This window comes from Paramormyrops kingsleyae, chromosome 9, assembly GCF_048594095.1.
Source record: "Paramormyrops kingsleyae isolate MSU_618 chromosome 9, PKINGS_0.4, whole genome shotgun sequence".
NCBI lineage: Eukaryota > Metazoa > Chordata > Actinopteri > Osteoglossiformes > Mormyridae > Paramormyrops > Paramormyrops kingsleyae.
In genome coordinates this window covers 26,106,577-26,128,096 of record NC_132805.1, presented here as the reverse complement: position 1 = coordinate 26,128,096, position 21,520 = coordinate 26,106,577, and the positions used below count along the sequence as shown (strand labels likewise).

Below are 21,520 nucleotides of genomic sequence, written 5' to 3'. Positions count from 1 at the left end.
CGCATGTGCTGCCTGCTTGTTCAATTTAACCATGCAAATAAATCAAACAAGTACAACAGACAGACAGACAGACAGATAAAAACTCACCCACGCTGATGTCGGAGTCCCCCTCGCCCGCTGGCAAGATTCCCGTTAAAAGTGAGTCCCCAATAACAGCAGCAACGTTAGCCCCGGAATTCCGCTACCTCCTCCAGTGGTGTTGAGACTCTTACGGTGCCGCTACTTAATCCACCAAACAGAATTTTTTTTCTCTTGCCTCAATTTCGGTAAGCAAGACTTCCACTTCGCATTCGCTGAAATTTTTCTTTTTACCATGTGCCTTAGCCATTGTTTAAAAAAAAAAAAACGTTGAACAAAGTGGGTACTTATATTGATTTGCATATTCAAATATACATAATTATAGGCGGGTGGGGGGATTGAGTAAAATTTCACGCTGATTGGGATTTATAAAGGGAATGTACGCAAATCGGTGTTTACGCACAGTTTTGTGCATCTGGATTTTTACTTGCGTACACAAATTCCTAGTTTTGTCCGTACTTCCTATTTTACTGTGAATTCTACGCACGTCATTATACATGAGGCCACTGGCCCCTTTAAGAGCCAGGTGCATCCCGGAAAAGGGGTAAGCTGCTTATTCCGGCAACAAAGTGGTGTGGATTTGGAGGTCAGGCAACCACGGTGGCGAAGCAGTGGCGGTGTCAGGGGCAAACACCACGGGATTAAGAATTGGGAGGGTTTCCTCCCGATTCACTGCAGGGGAGGCAGCAGAGACCGTGATGGCTCCCTGGAGGACCTCTGGTGCTTCCTCCCATCTTCAGCTCTTCTGCTTATTTTTTCCCCGTAGTTTTAGGCGGAGTCGGGGGCACTTCAGGCAGCTTGGACATTAGGCCGTATAGCAGTCCGCTGTCCAAGGCTACCCGCCGCATCATTGACTCCGCGGCCCCTCTTCTCAGCTGTCGTAGATTCGCGTGCACCTCCTCGGTCAGGTGCGCGTCTCCGGATAGGAACAGCTCCTCTAGTATGTCCCTGCTCCGGTGGGCTAGAGCCCGACGTAAGTGATCATCCGGGATTTCGGGCTGATCAAGCCAGTTAATTACCTCATCAGTAATGCTGAGGTATTCTTCCTCTGTCATACGAGGCGTTTTCTTCTGGAGTCCTGTCATTCTGTTATAACGGGACAGGATCGTCATAACAATACAATGACAGGACTAGGGAAACAAACTTAGACGCGGACTTAAATACACCGAACCAATAGAAACAACTCGAAACAGCTGGTAAACACGTGGAATCCACACGAGGTTAACGAGGGGGGCGTGGTACACAGAGGATCGGACGGGCAGGGTGTGACAAATATACATGCTTATTATTGATGCATTAAAGACAACACATTTTGGATATAGGGAAGTTAAAGTTCAATATTATTTTTTAAGAGTATGATAATGTAGGCCTGTTGCTTATGCTGAATAAGAACATTAATCTGCAAGGTAATCTGTAGCAAGGCAACAGGCTGTTGATGTTGGACATCCAACAATTTCAGAATTTTCTTTTGATGGCTGAAAATGCACAAAGAAATGCTGTTGCAGGTCCAGAGAGTTCCAGTTTAACAATGCCTGTTCTAAGCCAGGTAAGATACGTAGTTAAGTCTAAATGCTGCATCACCCACTACTGTCAGAACATGTTTCTGTGCTGAGATTGTATCTCACCTAGTAAGATCAGCAATGGGTCTATCAGGCCACACCTGTATCCAGCCACAGGGGTCAAAGGGCATGAAGGCTGCCCACTGCATGCTGGAGGACGTCATCACATCCCTAACAAAGTGTCTATCTTCACTACTCTCCTTCTTGTGTCGCGTCTGGATACTGGAGTACCATCCCATTCTTATACATCAAGGATAGACACTCTGGAGCTTCAAACAAACCGCACCACAGACACTCATTATAAAGATACACTGGAGGCTTCTGAAGGACGTTTTAACTCACAAAAATACAATTAGGCCACTTTTCACAGTGTGACACATTGGCACCCCCGCGATGCAGGTAAAAACAATTCATAAAGCAGGACAGGTCACCCCAGGCTCCGCAAATGATAGCACTCAGATATCAAGTAACAAAATATGCAACCATTACAAGATAAAGAAAATATGCAGTGAAAAACAGAGACTAGGGAACGTACCCATAAGATGTACCTTCTCATGCTACACTGACCTCAGAGCCACCATTATGAAATAATTTCTGTAATCAATCTGGTAATCAGATACATACAGCTACAGTGCATTCAAAAAGTACTCAGAGCCCATCACTTTTTCACATTTTGTTATGCTGTAGCCTTATGCTAAAATCATTTAAATTCATTTTTTCCCTCATCGATCTACACTCAACACTACATAATGGCAAAGCGAAAACAGCATATTTTATAAATCGTTGCAAATTTATTTTAAAAACTGTGAATTAAATATTCAGACCCTTTACTCAGTACTTAGTTGAAGCACCTTTTGCAGGTATTACAGCCTTGAGTCTTCTTGAGTATGATGCAGCTAGCTTTGCACGCCTGGATTTGGAGATTTTCTGCCATTCTTCACTGCAGATCCTGTCAAGCTCTGTCATTTTGGATGGGGACTGTCAATGGACAGCTAGATCCAGGTCTCTTTGGGGATGTTCAACTGGGTTCTGGACTCTGGTGGGGTCACACCAGGGCATTCACAGAGTAGTCAGTAAGCCACCCCTGCATTATCATCGCTTTGTGCCTAAGCACTGTCACCTCACAGTTTCTGCTGGAATTCCATGTGTGTGGAGTTTGCAGGTTCTCCCCATGTTGTTGTGTGGTTTCCTCTGGGTACTTCAGTCCTCCCCCCCACAGTCTAAAAACATACAGAGGTTAATTGGAGTTGCCAAATTGTCCATAGGTGTCAGTGAACGGTGTTCGAGTGTGCCCTGTGATGGGTTGGCTCTTGGTTTGCTTTGGGGCGTGTTTTGTGCCCTTATGAACAGACAGCACCATCTAGAGGAGTCAGAAAATACAGCAAATGGTTCATGAAGCTTCACTTGCCCATCACTACTGTTTAGGTATAATTTACATACTCCTTACCTATGTTCATGCGCACAGGTAGAGATAGGATGCGATGCCCCTTTAGGGAGCTAAGAAGTGCACTGCTGAGAAATATGACATGTTGGTTTTTGCCAACAACTCACTAGAACTCGGCCACTTCCTTTTTCATTGCACCTGCCTCCAACGTGGTGACCCCAAATATCTCGAAGTATTTTGCATTTTCTCTGCGAGTATGTTTCAGAGAGGTTGCAGCCAGAAGAAAGTTTGGTTTGAATTGGTGGAGGTTCAGTTTGCCGTGCAGGGGCACATGGCGTACAACTCCACTTTGATCAGAGTGGTAAGTCTGCTTCAGAACCCTCCAGATACAAACAAATATGGAATTTTAGAAGCACTGTTGTTGTAAACTTTCAACCTGTCCAAAATGGAACGTGTGCACTATTTGCTTGCACTGGCAGGGCTCGAAGCCCTCTGGGCTGATGGATCACATGTTAGCTCTTCTTGGTTAACATCACACCAATTGGTTGTGTGAGCGTTTTCACTAATCAGGACAGCACTTAAGAAGGATCTCCAGTCCTCAACAACCCACTTAATTTACAGGCAGACCCTGTGAGTGCCCATGGACTTTCTATTGCCATGGACCCTTGGTCTCCCAGCCACCAGGGTCCTGTTCTGCAGAACTAGTGTGTTCATCCTGGTACCCACGGCTGAACGTGGGGTTATCCAGCCTAATGTTCTGGAGACTTTGACAGAGGCGAAGTATATATGTGCAGGTTTTTGCATCTTACCTGAGTCTCCTGCCTATTCCTTTTTAGCTGCACCCACATCGATGATACACAGCAGGAACCAAACACGGAGGGGCAAAGCACCAGCTACATCATGTTTTCTGTTATTGTTTTTCTTTGCTTTTATTACTGTCAGTTTGTTCTTCGATCCCAAAATCTTCTAAATTAAGAACAGAAGCAATATGACTATATGCAGTCATATTTATACTGAAAAAGTTTGACACAAAAGATTTTAAGAACAGAATAGAATAGCTACTTTTGTTGTCATTCAAAACATACAGCGGTTAGTGCACATCAGAATGAAACTACATTGCATTGACTCACCATCGGCCTAGCAGAGTGTATTAATACTAAAAATCTTAAACTTAAAAATATAAATTTAAATATGAAATAAACAGAAAATAGAATAGAAAGTGGAATTAACATAGAATATACATAAAAATATATTAACTGCAGTATAGCAGCAAAAACCAGTGTACATCACCATTTCGGATATATTGCACTAGACATTTTTTAAAAAACAGTTCTTGAAAGTGACATGTGCATGGATGGGGAGGGGTTGCCATGAGTTATTAAGAGTTCTGGAGTCTAATGGCTTGAGGAATGAAACTATTACAAAATCTGGCTGTTCTGGTCCTGATGCTGCAAAGCCTCTTCCCAGAGGGCAGCAGGGAGAACAGTCCGTGGCGGGGGTGGGCGGAGTCTCTGAGGATGTTACAGGCTCAGCTGAGATGGCGTTTGAGCACAATGTCCTGGATGGATGGAAGAGAACTTTCTGTAGACTAGGTATGGCCAATTAATGACTCTGTTAAATATTCAAATATTACTATTAATGTTAATCAATATCACCATAATTATTTATGACACCTTTTGTCTGAGAATCACGGTCAATAAGTCCAGCTCACGAATTAGCACCTTAACACACACGCCGGTACTCCGCCGGTTCCAGCTTCAGAGGCCAACATTTTCCCGAATAACTGGTAAAAAATATAGGAGGAGGGATCTGGTGATACCTCTTCATAAACTTAGTTGTCATTACAAACGCCAATCAGCGAATCAGCAAATAGGAATTTCCTGGAGGCGGAAATAGAAGACACGGCCACTTGATTGGCTGTCAGAGCGGGCTGAAATACTGCATTGAGATGTACTGCCTTGAACGGTAACTGGTAGTGTTTTAATTCATAAAATAAGTTATAGATGCACAAATCAATTAATAAGTCTTTTTATATACATACTGAGCACGAGACGGCACAAGAAGTAAACGGGGGAGAATCGCAGGTGGCAAATTAAGGTAAGTTAACTGCAATACCTCTAGCTAGCTGCTTCGCTGAGTCGACGACGTTGTTGTGGAAGTATTCAACTAAAGGGATATTATAGAGGTCGAATACAGCCTTTGCCTGGAAACTCTTCTAAGTTATATATGTATTTTTACATATAAAGGTGTTTTTTGTTAAGTGAACTATATAATGGGTTAAAGTACAAAATAAGCAAAACAAGACATTTGAATTCACGCGCAGTCCAGCGAAAACGTCGCGTTTTTATTACGTAATTATGCTCCCGGTGTCAACTAGTTAGATGTCAATCAAGGTAGTTGTAGTTTTATTTAGACAAACCTTTGGTTATAAATGAAATGCCTCCTAAGGCTTATTGTTATATAAATCCTCTCCTTCATAACTTAGTAATTCCTCATGACGGCGGTTTTTATAAAAATTTATTAAATTTAACTACAGGCATTATTAAAGACAATTCTGTTCCTGTTAAAAACTACAATAACCATGATCTTGAACGACAAGTTCCTGATCGACTTTTAGGTTTTTTTTATAGGATGTTTTTATATTGTGTGTTGATTCAGAAGACCGGAAAATCGTTTCTTGGATGATTACATTAGTCCACAGCGATTGCGTTTCTGTTCATAGTTTAATCCGTACTAAATAATTTCTGTTCAGTTTTTAGCCTTTTAGTTCGCTCCTGCAAAAAGTAATGCAGTAATCAATGGAACGCAAAAACTTAAATATTATTAAGTATATCTGATGACTATACATAGGCATTCGATTGCATACCCTCCTTCTGTACTATTTTGTTTATAACTTTCAGCTCCTACGTTAAACCAGTAAGAGTAAGCTTTGTACATATAGGTGGTCTTAACTGCTGTTTTGGAAGCTGTGGTGGGTTAGCGACCTCTTTCCTTTTACATGTATTCATTTATTATGCAGATAATGCCATTTCCGTTCTAAAGACTACTCTAGAATTGTTTTAGTGTTGATGTACTTCTCTGACTTCATATCAAGGATGGAGGACTTGGAGGAATGCGTGATGGATGACCTGGGTGTGTCACTGGAGGAGCTCAGGCACTGGATCGAGGAGGAGGTGGAACGCAGTGAGGTGGTGAGGCAGAGGAAGGCCCAGCTAGCTGAACTGCAGGACTGGGTGGAGCAGCGGGAGCGAGAGGTGGCTGCTGTGGACTCGCTCTTCAGCAGTGCCTCTGAGTAAGTGTGTGTGAGCATGAGCAGCCCATGTTTCACCTTGGTTACTGAGTTGCTTAAATAAGATAAGAAGAACTTTATTAATTCTAGGACTGCAAACAGCATAAGATCACTGTGTGAAGGGGCATATATAAACAGTGTCGTGGAAAGTTTACCTGAAAGCCGGCTGTCCCTTTTTGTTCAGTCATTTGAAGGATAAATATAAGGATGGTATGTAAGTGGTTCCATAGGTTAGGATGCAAATCCTGTGGTCGGCATTGGGCCCTTGAGCGAGGGCCTTAATCTGATTGCCCCAGTGCCCGGCTGACCCTGTTCTCTCAATTGTACCTTGCTTTGGATAAAAGCGTCTGCTAAATTATTATAAAATTACAAATACAGTGGTACCTCGGTTCTCGAACTCACTAGAACTCGAATTTCTTGGAAGTTGAACAAACCAGTTTGACCTAGAACTCCATCTGAATATCAGAAGTCGAACAGTGAACGCTGACCTAATATAAATTGTACGCGCCAGGAAATGTGTCATACTACAATGCAATTCTTACTTGAATGCCTTCTTCACAGACTGGACGATTAACCAAATAAAACAGCGCAACATTACGGTAACTAACAATAAATAAACTACTAACTTACATGTACTATTAGAGCATTTATGTCATTTATTAAAACTTTATTTTACCAGGTAAATTAACTGAAAACCAGTTCTCACTGCTTTACGTGATATTCGGGAGAAATAGCAGATTACGCATCGGAACTGCCTGGGATACAAACGTCATGCGTGTAACTAAACTCTTCAGCCAATAAGGGCAAAGGTGTGTCGTCACGGAGGCGATTCCAGTTTGTGCAGCCGGGTGAGAGGTCGCAATGCATCTAACCGTAATGCATTGCGTCAGGATCAGAATGCGTTGCTTTAAGCCAGTGCTGTAAACAAGTTGAACGCACCCAATGACCGGACTGGGGAAACAAACTGAAACGCGGACTTAATACAGAGGACTAATGACAACAACCAGAAACAGCTGATCACATGGGGATCCCACACGAGGTTAACGAGGGGGCGTGGCACATGGAAGGAGCAGACCAGGGCAGGGCAGGGGTAATGTTGGGATAAGATCTTTATCGTTTTGGAAGCCATTAAGAAAAAAATTCTCTTCTTGTTTTATCCTGTTCATTTTGTGTTTAAATGCTAAAAAAACATATTTAGGTGTAATTTTGGGGGGCCGGGAACCAATTAATTGGTTTTCCATTATTTCTTATGGGAAAAATTCGATCAGAACTCGAACTTTTTAGGATTCCATCCGGATTAAGTTCGAGAACAGACATACCACTGTAATGAAATACGGCCTTATATGACAGATACAATGTTGCATTTTGTGTGCTTTTTCCTGCATTGTTTACATCTTTTGTGTATTATATATGTATATTACAGTATATTTCCAAGTATGCATTGTGCTGTTAAATTTGTTTTTTTTCTGAAGCTAAATTTTGGTTGAGTTCCAAGCTGGGCACCCTGAAAGTGATGTGAATTTTATCCAGCTGTCTTCTCAGCCTTGTGTCCTGTACACATTTCTAGTAAAACTGGTACATATCCCAAACTCCCAGGGTCTTATGGATAGGATGCCAGTCTGTCATAGGATGCAGACACAGAACCAGGCACATAAGAGGCTGTTTAGAAATGCTGATCCAGTAAAATGACCTTATTCTTTATGGGAGGCAACATGGGAACCTACTCACACCCATTCCTCCCATACCCAAGGAAGGCAGTAAGATCGTATCCATGGGAGACGAGGCCATGGCCTTCCCCTCTGCACCAGCGTCATGCTAATAAAGAATAAATGTAGTTAATGCTTCATGCTGCTGGACATTCTGCGAATCAGAGTGTTAGCCAGGACATTCTAGAGAAATAATGTTTTAATGATAATCAGAAGGTGATGTCAGCCTATTGAGACCTAATAATCAGCACTCAACAACAATTGATAAGAGGTTATATAAGATGGGGTTAACTGTGAAAGGGTAAATATCTCGAATCTTGCATTTAAGTTACAATTATGAAAGGTCCAGGAGAAGGATTTCATTTTTCTGATTCTAAATTTGGTTGTAAAATCATTGAAAAATGAGTGTAAAACAATTGTGATTATCCCTTGCCTCTTCTCTGTCATGCCAGACATGCAGCAGTAAATGCAGTTCTGTCGTTGTGAATTCTGTGTCATTGTTAAATGTAAGCTCCACCCCCTACAAATTTGAATATTTCCCTCACATCAAGTGTGTGCGTCATGGTCAGCTGGTAAAGTCCACTTTAGAAAAGGTGCTTTTTAATGACTCCATTTGCTTGTCCAACTTTGGGGAAGAAAAAAAAAAACAACAGTTTATTTTGTGAGGATGACCTAATTCCCCCTACGTGTGTATATGTGTTTCAGTTCCGTCATGGAATGCGAGACCCTCGTCAAGGACGTATACACCAAGATGGGGCTGGTGTACAAGGATAGCAGCTCTGAAGATGAGGGGGGAGGCGGCGGCGCCCAGTCATCTGAGGTGATCGAAATTGACGATGACGATGATGACGATGTCATTGCCGTTGGCTGTGGTATGTAGTCGCTCTCATGTTCGTTACTGATTGCACTAGAACTCTTGAATATAGTTTTAAAAAAGAGACGTATTAGACGGATCGAGCCATTATTTGATTATTTGAGAATCTGTATAAAATTGTTTTATGGTATCCATTTCCAGCAACAAAATTCATTTCGTAAGAGGTCTGCACGATGTGCGATGTTATTATCGACATTGCATGTTATGTATGTTCAACCGTCACATCGAATGGACCGTGATAGTCAACTGGGACCCTCATGAAATTGCGCTGAAATGTTTTTGCTCTGTCATAGGAAACAAACCTTACCAAGTGTTGCAGTTTAAGTGATTGTTCCTTTTCAAGATTATCAGTCTAAAGTTTAACGGCACTGCTTGTGCATGAGCTTTACATGCGCTGTTCTAGCCAGTCATAATAATTTTCGTCTTGTTGGATTTAGTCATAGAGCGATGCGTTACTGAGAAATTTAACAAAAAAGGAGTGAGGAGGAGGGGAAAAGTGATCCGGGACTGGTCACCAAAAGACATCCATCTTCTGCTCTAGGGAAATATGTAAAATTCCATAGAGATGATATTGAGCAAAAGCAAGTGATTTGCTGATACTGCTTTTTGTCTGGTGGCACAACTCCAACTTATTTAATTGTCTGTTTGTGAATTTTTTTCCAATCTCGTTCAGTCCTCGTTCATATGAAAAAAAGTTAATGGAGGTGCTTATATGCCAGGAACATGTTGTCAGAGAGATTTGACCAGTCATGCTGCCTGAGACACCCATCCCTGAAACGCATCCGTGCATTTTGCCTTTCCGTTCCTCTCCAGTGGTTCCACCCCAGAAGGGCACCACACCATCCAAGGATCCCGCGGTGAGGGGCTGTTTATATTTCCCGCCATGTGTCTGGAACAAAGCTAGCCTCCCGTGTTGGTCTGATTGAATGGTTCCTCCTGTTTCTCAGTTTAACGAGGCCTCTGCCGCCCTTCAGAGGTCTTCCCAGCAGGTTCAGAAGCTGGCTCAGGCTGTGAACAAGACGACCCCAACCACCACTCCCACTAAACCGCTGCCTTCCACCATTGTGCGCCGAGGTCAGCTCCCCACCTTCCCCGCCCCGTCCTGTCCCCTCCCTCACCTCTGCTGCTCTGGCTGGTTTTGACGCCGCCTCCTGTATCCATCTCTTTCAGACGTGTCGTGCCAGTTGTCCATGCCGGCCGTGTTCGTGTCACAAGCCCCACGCAACACGCCCACTCAGCCCAACCCCGCCCTGAAGGAGGACGAGATGAAGCTGGAAATGAGCATCCTGGGCAAGAAGAGGACCAAGACGTGGCACCCGGGCACGCTCATCGCCATCATCCCCGTCGGTAAGGCCGGGTGCTTCTCGAACCCGGCTTCGCACGCTGACTGGGCCTTGGACAGTGGCTCGCTGCTTAAGAAATTATCCTGCTGATTCATCAAATAAATTACTTTAGCACCGATTAAGCAGATTATAAATTCTCCCCTTGCTTTTCTGCTTAAGAAATTATCCTGCTGATTCATCAAATAAATTACTTTAGCACCGATTAAGCAGATTATAAATTCTCCCCTTGCTTTTCTTCCACACCCCCCATATTCTCTCTCTCTCTCCTGCTCTTGCTCTTTCTCTCCCTCTTTCTCCCTCCTTTTTGCTCTCTCTCTCTCCCTCTCTCTCCCTCCTTTTTGCTCTCTCTCTCTCTCCCTCTCTTGCTCTCACCCTCGCTCCCTCTCTCTTGCTTTTTCTCCTTTCTTGCTGTCTTTCTCACATTTTCTCTCTCGTTCTTATTCTTTCTTTCTCCCATTCTCTCTCACTCTTTCCCTCGCTTCCTCCCTTTGTCTTTCTTGCTCTCTATCCCATTCTGCCTCTCTTTATTGCTTTCTCTTGCTCTCTTTTGCTTGCTCTCTCTCTCTTGCTCTCTCCAATGACCTCTCTCTTTCTCTCTCTCTCAACACCCCCCCCCCCCTGTATTGCAGGAACCGGCTTCAAGTACAAAGTTAAGTTTGAGAACAAGGGGAAGAGCCTGCTGTCAGGGAACCACGTGGCCTTCAACTACCACCCGACGCTGGAGCGGCTCTATGTGGGCGCCCGTGTCGTCGCCAAGTACAAGGACGGCAACCAGGTGTGGCTGTATGCCGGCATCGTGGCCGAGATGCCCAACAGCAAGAACCGCATGAGGTGAGAGGGAGCTGGCATTCCCTGAAACTCTGCATGGCACTTCTCGTGTGGAAAAGCGGTAATCTGGGCACAATGTTTGCATAGCAGAAAAAAATATCGAAAAGTGGGGATGTGAATGAAAGTGGGTGGGAATGTAAATAAAATGAACAAATAATAGTGAGCAGAAAAAGTTTATTGAAATAATTCAAATTATGACCTAAATTTATGACTGAAATGGTTGCAGTGGTATTCGTTAGGTGCAGCTATGGGTAGAATGATTTGGAGCAAATGCAGTCTGACAGTGCTGTCAGTTTAGGTTGAGGGTTTTCAGGGCGATGGACTCCTAGGAACTTCATAAGAATCATCCCTCGGGTCTTTGCACATACGTGATTTTATTCCTATTTTGACAGGTTCCTGATATTTTTCGACGACGGTTATGCATCCTACGTCAGTCTGCCGGAGCTCTACCCTGTCTGCAGACCCTGTAAGAGTCCATGAGCAGTTCCACGACCTGCTCACCTTTTTACAGGTCCAGGGAGGACGGAGACCTGCGAGTCACGGGGTCCCCTTTCCTCGCACGACGATTCCTAATGAATGTGTGGGGTTTGTCTCCCTTTGTTGTTGGGCAGGCCTCCAGTACCCCCATCCCCCCCCCCCCCAAGGTGTGGGTGTGTGTGGATGGATTATTTCCTCCCCACGACCCTGAATAGCTCCAGCAGTACAAAACATACATGAAGATAGTTACCCAGAAGAGCTGATCCTGAAGCCCTAAAACAGGCTTCCGCAAATCCGGTTCTGGAGGGCCAGTCTGTGACACAGTTTGCAGATTTTCCTGCTCAGGCACACCTACTAAACATGGCTATTAGCTGGTGAACTGAATAAAGTGTGTTTTTGCAGGGTAATCTGCAAACCGTGTCACAGACTGGCCCTCCAGAACCGGAATTGGGGAACGCCACTAAACTTTCATCTGTGTCTGTAATTAGATTTGTATATGTTACAGATGTAATTGACTCACACTGGTACATATAAATTTGAACTGAACGCATTATTTTTGATTGTTCTGGCATGCACCTATAGATTTTTTATTTTTTTGCAGTAAAGAAGACGTGGGAGGACATCGAGGACGCCTCCTGCAGGGACTTCATTGAGGAGTACATCACTGCCTACCCCAACCGGCCCATGGTTCTCCTTAAGGCTGGTCAGGTCATCAAGACTGAGTGGGAGGGCACCTGGTGGAAGAGCCGTGTGGAGGAGGTGGACGGCAGCCTGGTCAAGATCCTCTTCCTGGTCAGACGCAGTCCGTGGGCGCACCTGCCCGCTCTGTGGCCATCGCTTAAGCGTAGCTGGACCGTAACCTGGTGGTGACCATCTTCTCGTTTCAGGATGACAAACGCAGCGAGTGGATCTACCGGGGTTCCACCCGCCTGGAGCCCATGTTCAACCTGAAGGTCAACTGTGCCAACACGCAGGAGAAGAGGCAGGGCGGCCAGCAGCGGACTCGCCCCAATATGGGTAATAGGCTGCTTCTTGCTCGTTGAGCCTAACCCCCGCAGCTCGATGCTTATTGAAGCCATTAACCAGGGGGGGGGGGTTACTCTGCACCATTATGACCTGAACGTTTACTCGAGTGTCCGTCCATCTCCCACCAGCCATTCGGACAAAGGGACCCGTGGTTCAGTACACCAGCGAGTCAAACAACATGGCGACCAGCAAGAACCAGGGCACTTCGGTGAACTCCAAATTTCCACAGTCAACCACCCCAGGGCAACACCCCCGCACAGAGTGAGTGTGACAAACAGCTGTGACAGGTTTCCCCTCCATCCATCCATCCATCCATCCATCCATCCTTCATAATTGTGAAGAAGCCCCCCAGCTTTGATGGGTGATGTGTAGCTTGGAATCCTTTCGCTGTAGGAGGCATTGCCACGCTCTACATGTATCCGTGAGAGTGTGAGTGCCGTCTGCAGGCTTTAGAAGAGTTTCACAGCCTTCTTTGGGCTCAAGTTAATGAGTTTAATGATCAAATCCATTCCGGAAGTAAAAGCCACAGCTGGATGTTAATCTATGGGATCAGTTCAGACCGGGGGGGATATTTTTTGTCTGGCTGTAGTGAACGGAGGCTGCAGTAAGAGAATTTTACCAGAACTAGGTAACTGAGTATTGAAATGAGAGAAACGGTCTGTGTGTGTGTGTGTCTGGATCTTTAACCCTCACGCCCCATTTTCCCATGGGTTTGCACAGGAGTCCCGACAGTCTGGCTCGATCCAAACAGCAGGTAGCGAAGAAGAGCACCTCTACCTTTGTTGCCCCCCCGGCTGCGATCTTGCGCCCCCCGGGCCCTGCCGATACCCTGGTGGCTGGTCCCCGGCCTCTGCTCTCCCTCCCCATGCCCACGCCCTCCCCCGCTGCCCCTGCTGCTATCGTGCCCTCCAACAATTCCAGGTAAGCAGAGAGCCATGGAGGAGCGCATGCTGAGCTGGTGAGTTTGGGTGGGCTTCTCATAAGCAAGGGAGATGAGGAGGGTGCTGGACGGAGAGTGGGAATGTTGGGTGGGAGTCTGGGGAATGGCATCTGAAAGCAAGACAGGAGTCTGTCTGTTTTACGGTTATTCTGTTTGAGTGAACTTGTGCTGGTCTGATTTCTGAGTTTACCTTTTCTGAGCCATTTTTTAGGAACCAGAACTACTTTGGGACTCGGAGGACTGGGTCTATATGGAAACATAGTAACATTATGATCAGGAGCGTCACTAGGGATTTCTGAAACGGAGGGCTGAGCCTGAGGTCTGATTTTAGCGAAAACAAATGAACACACTGTAATGAGTGTACTTTATTTGGGGGGAGGGGGGTGATTAATTAACATTTTAGGGCTAAAGCCCCCTGCAAAACGGCCTTAGCACCGCCCCTGATTTTTCATTCCAGTTGTAGGTTTGAGGTTGGGGAAGCACTCGGGGCAGCAACGCGGCCCAAAGATTCGGGGTTGGAAGTGGACAGGACTGTAGTTGGAGAAAATGGCTGCCAAGCGAAATGTGAAGCTGCCCTGAATCTAATAACAAGACTCCCTCCCCCCCCCCCCCTTCTTCTCTCCCCCTGCCACCCTCCCCCTCCAATAATTGCAGGGTCTTTGTGCTGCAGCCGGGCTCCATCCAGACCCTCACCCCGGTGTCCCCCATCACCTCCCTGCAGCCTGCCCCACCCCCCCAGCTCTCATACTCCTGCGACCGAGTCCCCCAGGAGCCGTCCTATCAGGCCCCCAACGAGCGCCTCTTCTACCTGCTGCACACCTGCTCCCCCGCCTGTCTAAGCCGGGTCCGGCCAGCCCGCCTGGACCAGTACCGCAGCCGCAACCCGCTGCTGACACCCCTACTCTACGAATTCCGCCGCATGACTGGCCGACGCCGCGTCAACCGCAAGGTGATTTGGGGGCCCGTGCTCCTTCCTGTAGCCTAGGAGAGTCTGCAATGCCCCCTGAGCCCCTTTAATTCACCAGCCACCCATTGCCGTTTTAATCACAAACTTTCAGGTTTGTACATATTTCATAAAAATGGGGAGCCTGCAGGGGGTGACATTGTGTCCAAGATGTTTTGTCAGGTCGTTGTGGTTTAGCACAGTGATGGCCGTTATTTTACAGTGCTGATCACATAGGATGGGTTTTATGAAGGGGGTCTGAGCTGGTCCCACTCAAGCGCCGGCGTCAGCTGAACGCTTCCTAACCTTTCCTTTGGCTCCAGATGTCATTCCACGTGATCTACAAGTCGCCCTGTGGGCTATGCCTGCGCAGCATGGCAGAGATCCAGCGCTACCTCTTCCAGACCGGCTGTGACTTCATCTTCCTGGAGATGTTCTGCCTGGACCCCTACGTGCTGGTGGACCGGCGCTTCCAACCGCAGAAGCCCTTCTATTTCATCCAGGACATCACGAATGGCCGCGAGGACATCCCGTTGTCCTGCGTCAACGAGATCGACGGGACCCCCCCGCCCAGTGTGGCTTACAGCAAGGAGCGCATCCCGGCAGACGGGGTCTTCATCAACACCAGCCTGGACTTCCTGGTGGGCTGTGATTGCACCGATGGCTGCAGAAACAAGTCAGTCCCCAACGCCCACCCCCCCCCCCCCCATTAGCTCTCCGCCAGATGCCATGTATCTCTGGGGGAACTGCTACCTTCCTGATTTGTCCCCTTGATTGGTCCCTCTGGTCCTGTTTTCCCTCTGCTTGGGAATGAGGGACCGGTTTGATTGGGAAGTTGCTTGTTGCTGCAGGTCAAAGTGTGCCTGTCACCAGCTGACCCTCCAGGCAACCGCCTGCACCCCTGGGGGCCAGATCAACACGAACGCCGGCTACTCCTATAAGAGGCTCGAGGAGTGCCTTCCCACAGGGTAGGGACCCCCCAATGCTCTCACCTCATCCCGTGATTCCGGTTTCCCTATTGGCTGTATGATGTGACTGGCCTCTCCCTCCATTCGTTTAGGGTATATGAGTGTAACAAGCGATGCCGCTGCAACCCCCAGATGTGCATCAACCGGCTGGTGCAGCACGGGCTCCAAGTGCGCCTGCAGCTCTTCAAGACGCAGAACAAGGGCTGGGGCATCCGCTGCCTGGATGACGTGGCCAAAGGCTCCTTCGTCTGTATCTATGCCGGTGGGTGTGTGATGGAGATGGGTACCGCTTTCGGCCTGTTCCCCGGGCCCTTGGGCAGCACACTGGCTCACTGGTTAATGCTGCTGCCTTGTCTCTAGGGCTGAGGGTATTAATCTCACCTTCGCATTCTCCCCATGTCAGCTGGGCTTCCTTCGGGTACTCCTGTTTCCTGCCTTAGGCAAAGACCTGCAGCTGTTTAGTGTCCCTGAATTGCCCATTGTCTGTCTCTCTGTGTGTCTCTCTTTGTACCCTGTAGTGGACTGGCATCCCATTTAGGGTGTCCCCCTGTTTGGTTAGTTATGATTAAGGGCTGAGTAGGGGTTATGGTTGTCATTGTTGGCCATAGAAATGAATGGCCAGTCCCCATAAAGATATGAAAACGTGTGTGTGTGTGTGTGTGTTGGTGGTTTGGTGTTTCGGTTTTTCCATCAGGAAACTCATCACTGTGCTTTGTACCTTGACTTCTCCCTTCTGCGTGTCTTGTTCTTCAACAGGTAAAATCCTGACAGATGACTTTGCCGATAAGGAAGGCCTGGAGATGGGTGATGAGTACTTCGCCAACCTGGACCACATTGAGAGTGTGGAGAACTTCAAAGAGGGCTATGAGAGCGAGGCTCACTGCTCTGACAGTGATGGCAGCGGGGTGGACATGAGCAGAGTTCGGGTGCCTGGCAGGAGCTCGCAGAGGAAAGGCTACCAGAAAGCTGAGGACGACACCAACAGTGGCAACGGAGGCCAAGGTGACGCCCAAAGTCAGTACCATTAGGAGTATTACAGTTCCTGGAGAGAGATACTCCTTACTGGGAATCCCCATTCATTTTTGGGTAGAAAGGAAACATCCCCCTCTCTCTGTGCCATACCCAGGAGGTGAGGACTCCTCTGGAGATGGGGAGGAAGATGATGATGATGAAGAAGATGACTCGAATGATGATGACGACAGCTCTGGCGAGAACTTCATCAGGAATGCTTACTATAGCTCCAGCTCAGTGTGGAGAAGCTACACTACACGGAGGCAGGCCAAGGGGCTGAAGGAAGGTGAGACAGGGGGAGGAGGTGTCTGGGGCGGGTGTAAGCCAGCAAGTTAGGTCATGGCTTAGTCCACGGCATCTAAACTATGGAGCGGCGTTTCCACACCAAAGGACATAGTGAACACCCTTGCTTTATTTAGCCATTCTCTTTGATTAACCTGACTGTACTTGATTTAAAGTTAGTTCTTGCAGAATTCCACCGATGACTTTGGTCGCTGGTCCACAGGCAGCCAGGACAGTAAGGATGGGTTAAGCGTGTCAACAGGAGGGACAGAGGGCAGGAAGCCACCTGTCATGCCAGAAGAGAGCGGCAAGAGCAAGGTGGCCTCCTGGCTGACCAGCCAGGCATCCTCCTCTGGCACGCAGCCTGCAGTCAAACTGGAAGGACTGAAGACCGAGAAGAAGGTGGGTGCATTGTGGTGGCTCAGCTCTCGGCTTTACTGATAACCATCCTCAGAATTGAGGAGCTTACATTGAGGGCTCTCTGATCTCGCTGTCTGACAGGAGCCGCTGGACCAGAAGCCTGCGCTGTAAGTCCTTAGTCCATCACTGGGTTTGTGTCCTAATGAGGCTGGTGTTGATTGGTAATGAAGAACTTTGAAACAAAGACGGTGGAGTATGCAATGCCAGTTTGGATATGGAAAAGGAATGACTTCTAGAGCAAGGTACATTTTACACCTCTCTAGCTGCTCAATGTGACCAATGATCCTTCCATTTTTTTTTTTTTAGGGGCTCCATCTCTGTGAAGACCGAGACCGGCAAGAAGCCTCCTGGAAGCAACATGGTGTGCTACCGGGCTTTGGCTTCTAGTCATGTGCTTGTGGATTTCTGCCGAATAAATGCTGTCTGTATGGGAAGTGGACTGTCAAGTGACACCTTCCCCTGTTTGAGTTTGACTGTATGACGGCAGATTGACGGTCTGTCTACTCCTCAGGATGTCATGACCCTCTCCGACAGCGACGACGTCCAGACCATCAGTTCTGGGTCTGACGACAAGGAGCGGGAGAGACAGGCTCAGGGTTAGTGGAGAAAGGAAACGGACACCGGGGATTCAAAGATGTTCTGGTGGTTTTGTCATTCATTTATGGCCTCTTCATCAGTTCTTTGTGTTCTCTTCACTCTAAGGGCCATTAAAGAGGCAGGTGGCTGTCAAGTCTACCCGTGGATTCACCCTCAAATCCACTCATAGCCTGGTGGTCAAGACTGGTGGAGGTGGTGGAAGCGGGGGGACAGCGGGACCTGGGGGGGCAGGGGGAGAAGGCGGCCTAGCTAGGAAGAACACTAGGCAATTCTTTGATGGCGAGGAATCCTGCTACATAATCGATGCCAAGCTGGAGGGCAACCTTGGGCGCTATCTCAACGTGAGTTGCAAGCTACAGGATGGGTGGAGGCATGGAAGGGTGGAGGAGGACGACCAGCTGGCTGAAACTGATAACGGGATGAGGCATGTTCAAGCAGAGGGCATGTTTGATGTAATTCATCCTTTGCTCACTGTCTTCTTCCTCTCTGCCCAACAGCACAGCTGTAGCCCGAACCTCTTTGTGCAGAACGTGTTTGTGGACACTCATGACTTGCGCTTTCCTTGGGTGGCCTTCTTTGCCAGCAAGTAAGTACCATTGCCCAGAGATTGGGGTTTCTGTGGCTGTTCAGCCTTTTAATGTTCTTGCAGGATGATGCTGTGTTTTTAGATGGTCCAACTGATCCTGAAACAATACCACTACCATCAAGTGACTCAAGGATACAGTTTGTAGAGCTCTGCCATTTACCGCAGAGTTTCCATATCATTCTGGAGACAAATCTGACTCTGCCCTGTGTCGCCCCCTTCAGGCGGATACGGGCGGGGACCGAGCTCACTTGGGACTATAACTATGAAGTGGGAAGCGTGGAAGGCAAGGAGCTGCTGTGCTGCTGCGGCTCCACCGAGTGCCGGGGGAGGCTGCTGTAGGAGGTGTGTGTGACCTCCCCAACATGGCCCTTCCCTGTTCATTGTGCCTCCGTTACTTGCGCACTACTGTGTATGTTGTGGGAATCTGGCTGCTTCCAGCGACCGTTTCCCACTTGTAATGTTTTTTTTTTGTTTCTGTCATGTTAGGTAATTCTTTAAATTTTTTGTCTTAATGCCCTTAAAGCTGTATTTCGCTATTCTCCCCTCCCCTGTTCCCACAGACCAAACTGTGTACTCATCATAAATGAATAAAAGTTATCGATGTGTTCCCCCATTGTCCTGGCTTTAACGGCAATATGAAGGGATGCTATCTTGTTAGAGTGTGGCTGTTGATTTTACCACCCTTTTTGTGAAAGGTGATGGAAACTCTTGCGTTTGCCTACAAATGTGTCAGAGAACCTGGTGAACCTCTCTGAGGTTTGCACATTGTCCTGGAGAATAACTTGATGCTCTCATCTGTTGACATCTTTATTGCCATGACTTTAAGTTCAGAAACAGGAAAAATATAAAAGCAAAATTTAAGATGAATTTTACTTTGGGTGTAATACTGGGGAATGGAGAAATATTTGTAAGGAAGATCTGTGATGGCTTCCGAGAGGTTCTTGTGTTCAGGGCATGAAGGAAGACTGACTGCTCTGAGAGATGGAGCAGTGGCTGCCCTGTCATCTGCAGGGTTTGGAGAAGCACCAGGGACAAGCTGTCATATAGTCAGCAGGTCATCGCAAGGTACAAATACCAGTTAGGACTCCTGTTGTTCAGCTGAGGTCCTGCAGGAGGCAGCTTATCCTAAAAAATGTTATTTCACTGTGGTTGCTGTTCTAACTCTAAGGTAGATTTACTGCCCCTCTCATGCTCTGAAAAGCCTTATTCACACATCAGAACGTGGAGATTAGCAAGACCTGTAAGATCAGTATGCTGCATGCATCGAGACCACATGCTAGGGAAAAGGAGCGAAATGTGCTTTGTTTGCGGCAGATGGCAAAGCAGCAAAAAGATGTGGTTCATGCACAGCAAACGGCTTGATGACTGTTGGGAGTCATGGAGTAAACCAGCCTCTGGAGGTGGAGGTCAACTGCCTGCAGGGTTCCCCCTGGAGTTTGATTTCAATTCTTCACTTTTCTTTGTATTTTTGCTTCTACTAATCAAATTCTTCACTTTTTTTCAGCATCCGTTTTTTTTAGTCACTCTATCGCCGCTTCTTAATAAATTAATCATTAAACTCACGACCGTTCAGTGCGAGGTGCACCGTTATCAGCACCTTTTGCAGCCTTAGAGAACCCGAATGCTAAAAGTCCAGGCTGTTTCGACATGATTCACTCATCTGACAGGTGCTAGCTTGGCGGGGAAATACTAAAAAAGTACATCCGGGTACAAAGCATGGGGAATCCCTTCTTCCATATTTGGAACAAGCCACACTGTGATTGGTCAACTAACGGCATGGGCGAGTCACGAGTCTACTTGATAAGGTTGGGAGAATCGTGAATACTGTGTAAAAATTTGCGTGCTGAAAACATGATGTATAGTACGCATTTCGGAAATAATGTTCTAATTACTATATATATAAGGTAAGCTAATACTTTCCCGGTGTTTCATAGTACCTTTGAGAGGGACATTCTAAAACGCTTAATGTGAAAACGCTTAATGTGGTTTAATGTACCAAAATAGCGACCAATAATCACCAAATTTCGCACACACACATCTGGTCATAATTACTTTCACCTGACAAAAAATCAAAACCGAAATACAAGGAATATGGACTTTATTTTACGTTAAGCGTTTTCCCCTCCATTGACGCCCATTATAAGGAAAAGGCTTAATGTAAAATAAAGTCCATATTCCTTGTATTTCGGTTTTGATTTTTTGTCAGGTGAAAGTCTTTATGACCAGATGTGTGTGTGTGAAATTTGGTGATTATTGGTCGCTATTTTGGTACATTAAACCACATTAAGCGTTTTATAATGTCCCCACACCGATCGATAACATTTGCTACTTTTAGAACGGCCCATGCTCATTTGACATGGATGATAGACGATCGTGTGTCCGGGGCGCCGGGCCAGTTTTGATTAGGACCTACGGGTGCTACGGTTGAAAATTGGGGAAAAATGAAATTCGACTTTTCAAAAATTCAAAATTCGTCATTTGAAAATTGAATTCGCCAGAGTGACGATTTGATGCCGTTTTTCTTCGTCACCATGGGTTCCGTTTTCGTCAATGACGAGAGTGACGAGCGGCAGCGGGAACCCTGAGACTGCCTGTATGCTATGGACACTGAGGAATCTGATCACCCCCTGCAGGTCCGTCATGTGTGTCACACTTCCTGAAGGCTGCATGTGGGTTTAATGGAGTATGTTTGTATGCAGCTGGAGTCAATATTTCCAAGTAATGAGGATGTCAGTCTGGGTGAAAATGGATGAATGGAATGGATTTAGGACCAATCCACTGCTACTGCAGACACTATCACAAAGCATTTAGCGAATCTTTTCCAAACCTTTGTAAACACGTTTTATGGGTACTCTTCTGGTAGTATTTAAATCTTGCGACAAATTTGAATCAACGCTGCTTAGTGGCTGCAAAGGCAAGAGTGACTGCAGAAGACATTTGACCTTGTGAACATAATTATTTAATGGGTCTTATTACCATTTCACAAAAACATTACCTGGATGAAAATACGCAACTGTTTTCGAGACAAATGAAGCAGCAGCAGCACTAGGTGGCAGCAAAGGAAGGAAACGGCAGCTGTAGAACACTTGATCCTCACTCTACTCAGTGGAATTTGCTGGTAGCAATCTGTGAATCATTTGCCGAAATTTTATGGGTGGATTTTAACGGCAATATGAAGGGATGCTATCTTGTTAGAGTGTGGCTGTTGA

General features: G+C 46.5%; 1 protein-coding gene and 1 long non-coding RNA gene across 4 annotated transcripts; one reads left to right on the top strand and one right to left on the bottom strand.

The window, feature by feature from the left end:
- Positions 1–4,270: 4,270 nt before the first annotated feature.
- On the bottom strand, positions 4,271–5,320 carry LOC111853330 (uncharacterized). Its single transcript, XR_002840439.2, has 3 exons — positions 5,137–5,320; positions 4,743–4,804; positions 4,271–4,579 (listed from the first exon to the last, which is right to left on the bottom strand). It is a non-coding gene; the product is annotated as an uncharacterized lncRNA (long non-coding RNA).
- On the top strand, positions 4,919–18,919 carry setdb1a (SET domain bifurcated histone lysine methyltransferase 1a). 3 transcript variants are annotated; one of them, XM_023830083.2, is made up of 25 exons: positions 4,919–5,118; positions 6,116–6,313; positions 8,722–8,888; positions 9,704–9,747; positions 9,838–9,964; positions 10,061–10,237; positions 10,863–11,064; positions 11,454–11,527; positions 12,140–12,330; positions 12,426–12,555; positions 12,693–12,825; positions 13,285–13,485; positions 14,159–14,453; positions 14,771–15,123; positions 15,299–15,415; positions 15,508–15,677; positions 16,172–16,417; positions 16,542–16,712; positions 16,932–17,110; positions 17,210–17,235; positions 17,435–17,489; positions 17,640–17,724; positions 17,831–18,066; positions 18,223–18,311; positions 18,533–18,919. In XM_023830083.2, exons 2-25 carry the CDS (start codon positions 6,117–6,119, stop codon positions 18,648–18,650), a joined length of 3,783 nt encoding a protein of 1,260 aa, XP_023685851.1. In that variant the 5' UTR covers positions 4,919–5,118; position 6,116; the 3' UTR covers positions 18,651–18,919. The 3 variants fall into 3 exon arrangements, with proteins under 3 accessions (XP_023685851.1, XP_023685849.1, XP_023685850.1); XM_023830081.2 differs by having other exon boundaries at positions 16,172–16,429; XM_023830082.2 differs by lacking the exon at positions 4,919–5,118 and adding an exon at positions 5,674–5,992 and having other exon boundaries at positions 16,172–16,429.
- The last annotated feature ends 2,601 nt before the right edge of the window (positions 18,920–21,520 follow it).